The following is a 13,014-nucleotide window of genomic DNA, read 5'->3' on the forward strand; positions in this document are numbered from 1 at the left end:
TGATCCAGGTCAGACCTGATCCATATCAGACCTGATCCACATCAGACCTGATCCAGGTCAGACCTGATCCACATCAGGACCTGATCCACATCAGACCTGATCCACATCAGACCTGATCCAGGTCAGACCTGATCCACATCAGGACCTGATCCACATCAGACCTGATCCAGGTCAGACCTGATCCACATCAGACCTGATCCACATCAGACCTGATCCAGGTCAGACCTGATCCACATCAGACCTGATCCACATCAGACCTGATCCAGGTCAGACCTGATCCACATCAGACCTGATCCAGGTCGGACCCTCTGACGTGACGTCTCTGTCGGTCTGAGAGTTTAAAAATCAACAGAATGATGTCGTTACATGTTTGTGTGAATAAAGTTGCGTCTGCGTTTAAAAACGAAACAAACAGGATGTGATGTCATTAAACCCCCTCATGCACTGAGGGAGGATCAGCCACATGGCTTTTACTTTGAAAGGACTTTCCTTTTGTCTTCTGTCCTCCTGAGGACACTGCTTCTCTTCTTCTTCTTCTCTCCCTTTAAACCGACCGCCTCCTGTTTCCTGTCCGTCAGTGGGCGGAGTCTGAGCCGGCGGCGCCCAGCTGGTGCCAGTCCACCCAGTGCTGACCTGGGACCAGCCTCTTCAGAGGGATGAAGGTCTCTCCCAGCAGGGTGTTCTCCCAAAACGCTCCGTCGCCAAGAACCCTGAGGTGGATCACCCTCTGGTCCAGGTCCCCCCGCGGGATCCGCTCGTACACCAGCTGCAGGGTCACACACACACACACACACACACCTGGCTTTACTCAGCTGCACCTGTGGCGCTCTGACCACACCCTGACCTGATGGAGGCCACCTCCTACAGGGCTGTCACTACTTATTGTGATGTCATTTCCTGCAGTTTCATCACATGCTTCATGTCCTTAAAATCAGACCGACCTGAGCTCAAAGATTCTGTGAATCATTAATATCAATCAATCAATCAATCAATCAATAATAAAGTTCTGAAACTTTAAAAAATAAAATAAAAATCTTTATTTTTTTTCTTCAGATTTTACAAACTAAAAGACGAAACATTTGAAGGTAAAAACAAACATCGTGATCGTTTGTACGAACAGAGAGAAGATGCTTTTATAGATTTGTGACCACGCCTCACGTAGTGCAGTGATGTCATTACGAGTGTACACCGTGACGCCTGAACTGTTCGCTGTCATGGCAGAAGGTCACGTGTCACGATGTGATGACGCCTGAGCTGTTGCAGTTCTCGTGGTTTTTTATTTTAGCTGCAGTCAAACAGAAATGATGATGTCAGGCGGCGGTTGGCGGGAGCTGCGTGTTTGTCGTGTCGTCGGCTTCAGACAGCACATTTCTCTTACGACACTCGCAGTGTTAAATCTCGCTGTGACTCGGCCGAGAGTAACGGCCGACTGCCGTCAGTCCTCGACCAATCTTAGCTCGCCATCTTTTACAACCTGTGTGATGTCATCAGAAGGAGTCAGGAGTGTTTGATGCTGTGTTGGTTCAGAAAAACTGTCTGTGACCTTTTACATCTGAAGAGCGCGCTGTTCCCTCATTGGTCACGGTCGTGAGGGAACACTTTGGTCTGTCAGGACGTCATGAGGTGTCTCACACGCTCCCGTCCGCTCTGACACCGCACACGGGAGAAAATCATCAACTGACGCAGCCAACGCCGTCCGACAGGTGGAGTCAGCTGATAGACAGACAACCTGCTGATGATGTCAGTGTGTGTGTGTGTGTGTGGTTACCATCTCGTTGTAGGTGGGGTTACAGGTGCGGCGTGCTGCCTTGGTCTTCCTCTTGCTGGTCTTCTGGGGGTCGGGGAGGAGGTAGAGCTTCACGTAGGGGTCGGGGTCGGCGCCGTCCTGCAGGGGCTGCTGCAGGAAGGAACACAGAACACTGCTGGGTGAAGAATGTCGTCTGATGAGGGCTGTGACGATCCATCGATCTGGATCAATATATCGACTCAATGATCAAACAACGATCTATATTGTCATCTTTCACGCTTTTATTTTGAAAGTCTGTGTCAGCATCAAACAGCAGCAGACGAGGGGAAGATGATGAAGAGGAGGTTATTTACTCTGGAATAAATCAGCAGAGTGGAAATCGTACGGCGACACTGTGTGACATCGACATGTGTCGTATCCATGTCCGAAAAATCGATATCGTATCGTATTAACATTTTCTTGATTTTAAAAATATCATTAATCATTAAAAGCCAACAAGGTGAAAAATAAACATCTGATTAACGTAGAGACGACGTGACTGTGACTGTGACGTGGCCGTGACGTCTGTGCTGGTTCGTCTCTCTGACTCTGTTAAATGTTACATGTACAGTTAGTGTGTGTTCATGACGTTCATGCTGCAGCCAATCAAAACAGCCAAGTATGAAAACGTGACTCTGAGCAGCTGATGTCCATCATCATCATCATCATCTACCGTCCAACATGTCCCACCACAGGGACAGGTCTCATCAGAGATACAGAATTGATTCTGGGTTTTTCTTTTTTTAAGATTATTTTGGGTTCTATTTTTTTATTGACAGATCAGCTGACGGGCGGCGGAGGTGTGGCGGAGGACAACACGCAGCGACGGCCGCAGGTCAGAATCAAACCAGCTGTGATGGATTCATCTTCCTCTCTTCGTCGTCAGTGTTTCTTGCGGTGGTTGCGTTGCTCTCTGCTGCTCACCAAGAAAAGGAAACTGTTGTCACGGTGACGGCATCACTGGATTCTCCAAAATTCATTCAAAAACAAACCCAACTGAATTCAAAAATTTTCTTGTTTTTTATTTTAAAGCAGCTGTGCGGAACTTTTTACCATTAATAAAACTGTCCCTAGTTCCTATCACCCCGCCTTGAAGATCCGCATATTTATTTGAACCCAACAGCGACAAAAAGCCTTTCTATATGGCTATTTAGTGTAGCCTGGCTCGGGTCGGACACAGCGGAAGTCAGCAAACCAGAATACGGCACCTGGAGGCGGAAGTGATTCTGCTTGCCCACAGCGGCCCGCAGCCATTAAACCCCAGAAGAAGAAGAGCCGTGTTTACAGAGAGTGTTCTCCAAGTAAGCGGTACGCAACGGGTATTGCTGAACACATAACAGGTTTACCAGATGTTTCTATAAGGACTTGGTTGTACTTTTGATGTCATGGCGGATAAAGAAGGAGCACCATCTAAAAGAAAAAGAACAGAAGAACAGAAGAAGGCTAAACGGGACAGTGACAGGGCTCGAGCCCAAACACGTGTAAACCTTGGTCAGGCATTCACCAAGTGGAGAGAGCTTGAAAGGTTTTAAAACTGATCCTGAGTTGGCCCTTTCCCTAATCGACAGGTATGTCATTTTTGTTTTTATTCAGAGAATATACCGCAACTTGTTAGACGTTGTTTCACTTCAATATATGACGACATGGAAGTTATAAGCAAGCTAAATGTAACGTTAGCTGATGTGAACCGCTTTTGTCTAGTAACGTTACAACAAACGCCACAAAATGATCTGTGACTGTGACCATGAACACAAATATACAGCAGGCAGTTGTCCTCAGTTTATAAGAAATTCAGAGCTACACCAGAACATTTATGAACAGGTCTTACTTTACTATTAACTTGTGTGTAACGTTAGCATGTTAGCATGTTTCCACTAATTACTTGGACTGACTTAACGTTAGTAACGTTAGCTTTGCAAGCGAAGGCTGCAGGTAAGAGCTTTGCTGTGTTAGGGTTAGATCAGAACAGAAAGACGACAGGAGAATTTACTGATTAATTTTGCTGTTTCCACTAATTACTTGGACTGACCTGACGTTAGTAACGTTAGTCCTCTCGCTCTCCAAAACAAATGCATGCGGTAATTGCCAGTTGCAGTCGAGATTTTACGAATGAAGCCGAATGCCGGCTGCAGTCGGAATTTTACGACACCAGGCTGTGGGTGTCATACCGCTTTGACCAAAGGTGGCGCTATAATCAACGAAAATGTAAAGTTCCGCACAGCTGCTTTAAAACAAAAACAAAAGCCATTTTTCACTTTTTGTTTCAGAATCAAAAAAACAAAAACTGATTTAAAGCTGTTTGTTTATGATTTAGGATTCTTCATTTTAACAACACGTCCCACAGGCCTGCGTCATACCTCATACTGATTATTGTAACGTGTGTTCATAATGTCACATGACCTGCCCCTTTGACTCTGCCATAAATAACTAAAAAAAAACAGCCCTTTTATTTTGACTTGTGTACATGTCACTTCCTCTTCCTGTCCGTCCACCGTGTCCGTTCCAAATGAGAAACGGCGAAAACCAAAATGGGTGTTGTTGCAACAAAAACAAACAGATCACGTGATTTTATTTTTTAACTTTGGTTTAAAATGAAAAACAAGAAAACTGTTGAATTCTTTTGTTTTTAAATGACAAATAAATTCTGAAGTATCCCGTGACACCTGAACACAACACGCTGTCGTCTCTTATTTTTATCTCTGAATAACAAAGTTACAGTTTACGACCTCTGTGTAAAATTTATCCTCAGATATTGATGATTTTCAAGGACCTGTATTGTGACATCACCAACAGTTACCTAGCAACAACTCTGCATATCAACACACACACACACACGGTGATACTGACCAGGCCTCGTATGTGCATCACCATGATGAAGAGTTTGTCGTTCTTGTAGGAGATGGACAGTTTGACCTCGCCGAGCTCTTTACCTGCAGCTGGAGACCACGACAGCTCTGCAACACACACACACACACACACACACATACTGAGCCTTCATATATAAACACAGAGATGCAGCAGCTCAGACGTTCAGTCTGTTTCCAGTCACAGTGAAGTGTTTCTACAGTCCCAGCTGGACGAGGACATCTAACTGGCCTACTGTCCTTGTCCCAGTATACAAGCACGGGAGGGGAATCCATTTATTGAGCCAAGTATGTGCGACTCCTCTACGATAGGTGGAGATATGCCCCCTTTCAGCTTGTTAGTATTGGACCTTTTTCCTGTTGACCTATTACGTCACAGACCAAACAATGGACAAACAAGTTAGCTACGGTTAGCTAGCAGCTAACTGCTACCATGGTGGACAACTTTACAGCTCTGTACATTTGGTCCGTCCAAAAAGTCACGGCTCTGGATGTAGATTTCTCCATGTTGTTACCGGCTTCTTCTTCTCTTACACATTTAATGCTATTGGACTTCCGGGTCAAAGCCCGGGGCGGAAACTGTGGAGCATGCTCAGAGCGCCTCGGCCAGTTTGGGTCTGATTGACTGTATACATGCAGGAGTCACATGATCTGGGTGTGTTAGTCCCACTGTGACACACTGCAGGACCATTTCACTCACACTGACATGTTCACAGGGATTTATAAAGAGCAGTAAATCAGTTTCTCTGACGCCATGTAAACACATTGACTCACTGCTGTTACTGTCTGGATGAATCAGGCTGCTGTCTGCAGGTCTGGACACTTTGTTCAGGTCAAAGTTCAAACAAACAGAGATGTGAGCTGTTTCCTGGAGGACACTGTGAGGACAGGTGGACATCCTGTCCCCACACAGACATCTCTGTATAGAAGCACGGTTTCTGTGTGTGTGTGTGTGTGTGTGTGTGTGTGTGTGTGTGTCTTCCTGTCGCCCTCTTGCAGGATTTCTGTTCTCACCAGAAGAGGAGGGAGAAGATTCTCATGCACTCACACACACTCCAATGATCATGATCATGGATATGCAGCACTGCCAGGTAACTCACATTAACCTCAGGCCAACGCATTACAGAACCTGCTTAGCATTATACCCTCAGTCATCCCAACCCAACTGTCTGCTAACTAATACTATACTAACCTCTGTGACTGTGTCACCTCAACACACTGATCTTTAATCTGTGACTCTGTGTGTGTGTGTGTGTGTGTGTGTGTGTGTGTGTGATAGAATGTGGACAAACCAGTTGAACGTCAACTGGTTTTACAGTGACAAATCACAGTCAGGTGTCAGCTGCATCTAATGTTACACATACCTGAACCACACACACACACACACACACACACACACACACACACACACACACACACTGACTCCCCAGTCCACACTGTGGGGTCAGTGTGCTTCCTGGGGACCACCATCACCCAGGAGCTCAACTGGGAGCTGAACATTAGAGGAAGTACTTCCTGCAGCTGAAGAAGTTCATCCTGCCACAGACAATGATGGTGCACTTCTACTCTGCCATCACTGAGTCCGTCCTCACCTCCTCCATCACCATGTTGTGCGCTGCTGCCACTGCCAAGTGGCATAAACTAGGTTCGACCTCTGGAACGCAGCAGTGCACCACGTCATGTGACGAGGTCCAACCAATCACAGCCCTCAGATATCTGTCCTGTAAACATCAGTCTGATAAATATGGAGGTGCCGCCCTTTTGGCAGTTGGCGCAGAATGGCGTGCAGCACCCGACCTCGTTCATGTTTCCCAGCTGGTTACAGATGCAGGACGTGTGCCAACGGCGTCAAACGTTTCATCTCCTGGAGATTATTTTTTATCAGTTTTATCAGTTTGTGTGTGTGTGTGTGTGTGTGTGTACCTGCTGGTTTGCTGGTTGTACTTCCCGGTCTCTCATCTCGGGGCAGCGGGTGGAAGAAGGTGTAGACGAGGTCACACTGCAACAGATTAACATTTAAAATATAAAACTGTGTCACTACATGTTTACACATCATCATCATCACCATCATCATCACCATCATCATCATCATCAGACGAAGAGATGAAGAGACAGAAGAGTGCAACGTCCTCGACTGCCAAGTTTCTAAAACAGGACAGACCTGATACTGTGTGTGTGTGTGTGTGTGTGTGTGTGTGTGTGTGTGTGTGTTTCATTTCTCAGAATCCACAGAGGGAAAATGAAACTTGACGACTGATGCAGGACGGAGACATCTGAGACATCTGAGACATCTGAGACATCTGAGACTGAGATGATACAGCAGCTGCACCACAACACACATCAACACATGAACACATGAGGGCAACAATTTAGACATGGAGACATAAAGACACAAAGCCATGAAGATATGAGGACATGAGGACAACATAAAGACATGAGGACATGAAGACAACATAAAGACATGAGGACAACATAAAGACATGAGGACATGAAGACAACATAAAGACATGAGGACAACATAAAGACATGAGGACATGAAGACAACATAAAGACATGAGGACATGAAGACAACATAAAGACATGAGGACAACATAAAGACATGAGGACATGAAGACAACATAAAGACATGAGGACATGAAGACAACATAAAGACATGAGGACAACATAAAGACATGAGAACATGAAAACATGATGACATAAAGACATGAGGACAACATAAAGACATGAGAACATGAAAACATGATGACATAAAGACATGAGGACAACATAAAGACATGAAGACAACATAAAGACAGGACATGAAGATATGAGGACATGAAGACATGAGGACAACATAAAGACACAAAGACATGAAGATATGAGCACATGAAAACAACATGAGGACATGAAAACATGGGGACAGCATAAAGACATGAGGACATGAAGACAACATAAAGACATGGGGACAACATAAAGACATAAGGACATAAAGACATGAGGACAACATAAAGACATGAGGACAACATAAAGACATGGGGACATGAAGATATGAGGACATGAGGACAACATAAAGACATGAGGATATGAGGACAACATAAAGACATGAGGACATGAAGATATGAGGACAACATAAAGACATGAGGATATGAGGACATGAGGACAACAAAGACATGAGGACATGAAGATATGAGGACATGAGGACAACATAAAGACATGAGGATATGAGGACATGAGGACAACATAAATACATGAGGACATGAAGATATGAGGACATGATGACAACATAAAGACATGAGGACATGAAGATATGAGGACATGATGACAACATAAAGACATGAGGACATGAAGATATGAGGACAACATAAAGACATGAGGACATGAAGATATGAGGACATGAGGACAACATAAATACATGAGGACATGAAGATATGAGGACATGATGACAACATAAAGACATGAGGACATGAAGATATGAGGACAACATAAAGACATGAGGACATGAAGATATGAGGACATGACGACAACATAAAGACATGACGACAACATAAAGACATTAGGACATAAAGACATGAGGACAACATAAAGACATGAAGATATGAGGACATGACGACAACATAAAGACATAAGGATAACATAAAGACATTAGGACATAAAGACATGAGGACTTGAAGACATGATGACATAAAGACACGAGGACAACATAAAGACATGAGGACATGAAGACATGATGACATAAAGACATGAGGACAACATAAAGACATGAGGACATGAAGACATGAGGACAACATAAAGACATGAGGACAACATAAAGACATGAGGACAACATAAAGACATGAGGACATGAAGACAACATAAAGACATGAGGACATGAAGACATGAGGACAGGAAGACAACATAAAGACATGAGGACAACATAAAGACATGAGGACATGAAGACATGAGAACAACATAAAGACATTAGGACATAAAGACATGAGGACATGAAGACAACATAAAGACATGAGGACAAGATGAAGACATGAAGACAACATAAAGACATGAGGACATGAGGACAACATAAAGACATGAGGACAAGATGAAGACATGAAGACAACATAAAGACATGAGGACAACATGAAGACATGAGGACACCATGAGGTGAGGTGGAGCAGCACATGTGAACACATGAATAAATGACAGTGTGATGATGAGGATGCTGTGACCTTCCTCACATGATGACACACGTCTTCATCACATGGTCAGCGCTCTGACCGCAGCTCCAGGCTGAACCTTATTGTTTTTGATGTCGTCATGTGACAACTACACACCTGTTACCATGGTAACCACATGATGTCTCAGATTAGCTTCATGCTAAAATCATATGTCTGCTGTCACAGAGTCAGACACGCCCAGCTGTGATGTCACAGTGACCTGGTACAGTACACCTGCACACCTGGACTGCAGCCAGGTGAGGAGTAACATCCTGTCAGCAGACATCTTCATCATCACCACCATCATCATCATCATCATCATCATCATCAGCAGTGATTATAGTATTGACCCAGGTGTGTCAGGGTGTGACTGACCTGAGCGATCTCTGGCGCGGCGTGGATCAGGTGCCACACGTAACCGTTGAGCTCGTCTTTCCTCCTGTCAGCCATGGCCTCACCCCGGGACCGACCAATCACAAGACGGCTCGGGAAACTGTGGGTGGGACAAAGAGGACGAAAACTGAAAAAATAAAATCTTGTCAAGACTTTAGATTCTGTTACTGTCAGTGTGTGTGTGTGTGTGTGTGTGTGTGTGTGTGTGTGTGTGTGTGTCTGTGTGTACCTGGGTAGTTTGGACGAGGGGAAGATGAGTCTCAGTTTGCTGTGAAGTTCATGAAACTCTTCAAACGTCCTCTGAACCAGCAGCGCCTCCTGCTGACCGTCACGCTCCACCTTAACCACAAACGCCTGAAACACACACACACACACACACACACACACACACACACACACACACACTCTTGTATCTCTCTGACACTGACTCAGTAAATGTTCATAGACACTATAAATGTGATTGAGTGTGTCATCAGAGGCTGATCGGAGCAGCTGGAGGGTTCAGATTTGTCATGTTGTCATGTTTAACATGTGTTGACTGCTGCATTCAGGAACATGTCAGAAAACCACCCTCTTAATAATGTTCTCATTTGATTCCACCTGTAAATTCCCTCCAGTGTTATTATGCATGCTGTTATATGTGTACATGTGTATGTGTGTATATTGTTTTGTGCTCAAAATAAAAAAGTTGTCTCTAAAACAGGAAGTTGACGTCTGACTTCAGCAGGTGTTCTGTGAGACACGTCATGACCATCGCTGTCAGCTGATCCTTAACTGTGCATCACGTACCAAACACTCAGTGTTTGTATAAAAAACAAAACTGCAGTTTTCATACATTTAAATTTGTACTTTTCAGCTGTATCAACACCCCTGATGTGTGTGTGTGTGTGTGTGTGTGTGTGTGTCTAAATGTCTCCCCTTCTGTTCCTGAGATATGACGTTAAAACATGATGATGTCACAGTCAAACTGACCTTTGACCTTTTGACCTTCATTATTTTATCCTGTTAGACATTTGTGTGAAATATTTTCATAATTAACGTATGAATTGTTTTGGACAAAAACATGTTTCTTGAGGTCACACTGACCTTTGACCTTTGACCATAAAATTCTTCAGTGGACGTTTGTGTCAAATTTAAAGAAATTCCCTTGAGGCGTTCTTGAGACTGAGACTGACGTACGAATGCGTGTACAGACATATGTCCATGTGTTTGGACGAACAGACAACATGACGCCTGGGGCCATGGCTGACGCCGACACGGGCATCATGGGCAACACGTGGGTGTGTGATGCGTGGACTCACGTATGCCTTGCTGCCGGCGCTGGCCATCCTGATGTGTCTGCAGATGTAGAGGTTCCTGATCAGGCCGTCGCTCTTGGCCGTGTGGACTCTGGGAGCGAAGGAGAGCGTGGGTCGATCCTCGGAGGAGGCGAACTTCATCTGAGCCAGATTGTGGATGAAGAAGTTGAGTTTGGTGGCGACGCTGCCGAGACTGGACTCTATCAACCTGCACAGGTAGAGACGGGACGCTGCGTTCACCTGGTCACAGTCCACCTGTATATGTCCCTCAGTCTGATCGGATTCATCACGCTCACATATTTCTATGTCTCGGCCTCTTATGTTGTTGTTTATGTGATGACTTCCTGTGTGTGTGTGTGTGTGTGTGTGTGTGTGTGTCTGTGTGTCAGATGTGATGAAGTAATTACATGTTGATAGAGTTAGCTCAGATATGCTAATAGTGGCTAACACACCAGCTAACAGAGGAGGACAGACGTGTTGCTCCCACCTGTCTGATCTTCAGTTATTCACATGATTAAACAAAGAAAAGTCAGATTCAGTTTGACCAAAGTCAGTTGGTGCTCTGAGGCTGTGTGTCTGATGGAGGACAGACAGAGACAGACAGAGACAGACAGAGACGGACAGAGACGGACTGTAGACGGACCACGAGCAGTGAGCTGATGTGAGTGGATCTGAATCGGGTGGAATGCTCCTTTAAAGCTCTGACTTCACCCTTCATGAAATCTCAAACTGTTTCCATCAAGATCATCAAATTAATCTTCACCTGCACTGCATCACTTCACAGGTAATAAACCATCAAACCTGTGCGTGTGTGTGTGTGTGTGTGCGTGTGTGTACCTGGTGAAATACATGGTGGCGTCAGCCTCAGATTCGTGAGGTCTCAGCGCGTCGTAGACGTACCTCAGATCCTCCAGATCAGACAGTTCAGGGATCCCACAGGACAACATCTGCACGCAAGCACACACACACACACACACACACACACACAATAGCATTACAGAAGTTTGCTCTGTAACCATGGAAACGGTGAACACTGAAGTTCAGCAGGTGGTTTTCTGTCCACCCCTCTGTCTGTGTGTGTGTGTGTGTGTGTGTGTGTGTGTGTGTTGTACGCACCAGGCCCAGCAGGTTGAGGAACAGGTGTGTGTGTTTCCTGATCAGGTTGTACGCCTCGCAGCACAGATCCACAAAGTCGTGGAAGCGGCTTGACGGTTTGTCTCCTCCGTTGATGACGTACGCCATGTCGGAGGTGAACACAAAGGGGGCGCGGTCCCTGCACACGTCATATGACCCACATCACACAGGTAAATAATCAACAACCCACCTGATTATTATTATTGTCGTGTTTTTATATTCCACATCACAGTGTTGTCTGTCAGACTGTGGAGTGTGTGTGTGTGTGTGTGTGTGTTTATGTTTCACAGGTTAAAGATGTCCAACAGTTACACTCTATAAGAACCCTGTGGACAAAGACTGAGGTGAACTACAAATCCCATGATGCATCTCCCCAACCTTACCTCTGATCCACCTGACTGTGACTGCTGAAGGTCTGAACAGGTGTGTCGCAGCTCATCGTCACGTGTTGGTGAGTAAAACACTCTGTGACATCACGACTCACCGTTTGATGTTCCCGAACATCTGAGCGTGTCCCAGGAACTTCCCGAAGTCGATGTGGAACATGTGACCGCTGGTCTTCAGCATGATGTTGTCGTTGTGGCGGTCACAGATTCCCAGGATGTAGGTCGCCACGCAGCAGCCGGCGCACGAGTAGATAAAGTTCTCCACTGCCTGAACACACAGTCGAGTTTATCATTAATATTCAACCAATAATCAATAAATAAAACAAGAACACAGACACACGACGACCTCAAAGCCCAACGACCACAGTGTGCAGGTGTGTGTGCAGGTGTGTGTACAGGTGTGTGTGCAGGTGTGTGTACCTTGTCGTACTGCTCATCAGTTGGGTTGTGTTTCTGCAGCCAGTCGGCCAGCGGTCGGTCTTTAAAGGACCCAGTGACTCCATGTTCCACCTGGATCTTTCTCAGAGTGTCAGCCTGAGGAATCATCTCCACCATACCTGAGAACAGGTAACAACACGCATGTCAGTCACACCTGAGAACAGGTAACAACACACCTGTCCTCCTGATACACACCTGTCCTCCTGATACACACCTGTCCTCCTGACAGACACCTGTCCTCCTGTGAAACACACCTGTCCTCCTGTGATATACACCTGTCCTCCTGTGAAACACACCTGTCCTCCTGTGAAACACACCTGTCCTCCTGTGATATACACCTGTCCTCCTGTGATATACACCTGTCCTCCTGATACACACCTGTCCTCCTGATACACACCTGTCCTCCTGACAGACACCTGTCCTCCTGTGAAACACACCTGTCCTCCTGTGATACACACCTGTCCTCCTGATACACACCTGTCCTCCTGACAGACACCTGTCCTCCTGTGATATACACCTGTCCTCCTGTGAAACACACCTGTCCTC

The 13,014-nt window shown here is 45.6% G+C and overlaps 1 protein-coding gene across 3 annotated transcripts in view; it reads right to left on the bottom strand.

The window, feature by feature from the left end:
* Positions 1 to 423: 423 nt before the first annotated feature.
* Positions 424 to 13,014, bottom strand: part of pik3c2b (phosphatidylinositol-4-phosphate 3-kinase, catalytic subunit type 2 beta) — a 44,592-nt gene continuing 32,001 nt past the window's right edge. For 2 of the 3 annotated variants that reach the window (XM_033626169.2, XM_033626170.2), the window contains exons 23-33: positions 12,451 to 12,587; positions 12,129 to 12,298; positions 11,627 to 11,783; positions 11,348 to 11,457; positions 10,514 to 10,718; positions 9,442 to 9,566; positions 9,195 to 9,312; positions 6,574 to 6,649; positions 4,634 to 4,740; positions 1,769 to 1,897; positions 424 to 766 (exon numbers count right to left, since the gene is read on the bottom strand). In XM_033626169.2, the coding sequence (XP_033482060.2) occupies positions 575 to 766; positions 1,769 to 1,897; positions 4,634 to 4,740; positions 6,574 to 6,649; positions 9,195 to 9,312; positions 9,442 to 9,566; positions 10,514 to 10,718; positions 11,348 to 11,457; positions 11,627 to 11,783; positions 12,129 to 12,298; positions 12,451 to 12,587 (1,526 nt within the window). In that variant the 3' untranslated portion in view covers positions 424 to 574. The remainder of the gene's footprint in view (positions 767 to 1,768; positions 1,898 to 4,633; positions 4,741 to 6,573; positions 6,650 to 9,194; positions 9,313 to 9,441; positions 9,567 to 10,513; positions 10,719 to 11,347; positions 11,458 to 11,626; positions 11,784 to 12,128; positions 12,299 to 12,450; positions 12,588 to 13,014) is intronic. The other variant, XM_033626171.2, reaches the window with a different exon arrangement.

The sequence above is a fragment of the Epinephelus lanceolatus genome, chromosome 1 (genome assembly GCF_041903045.1).
Source record: "Epinephelus lanceolatus isolate andai-2023 chromosome 1, ASM4190304v1, whole genome shotgun sequence".
Classification (NCBI taxonomy): Eukaryota; Metazoa; Chordata; class Actinopteri; order Perciformes; family Serranidae; genus Epinephelus; species Epinephelus lanceolatus.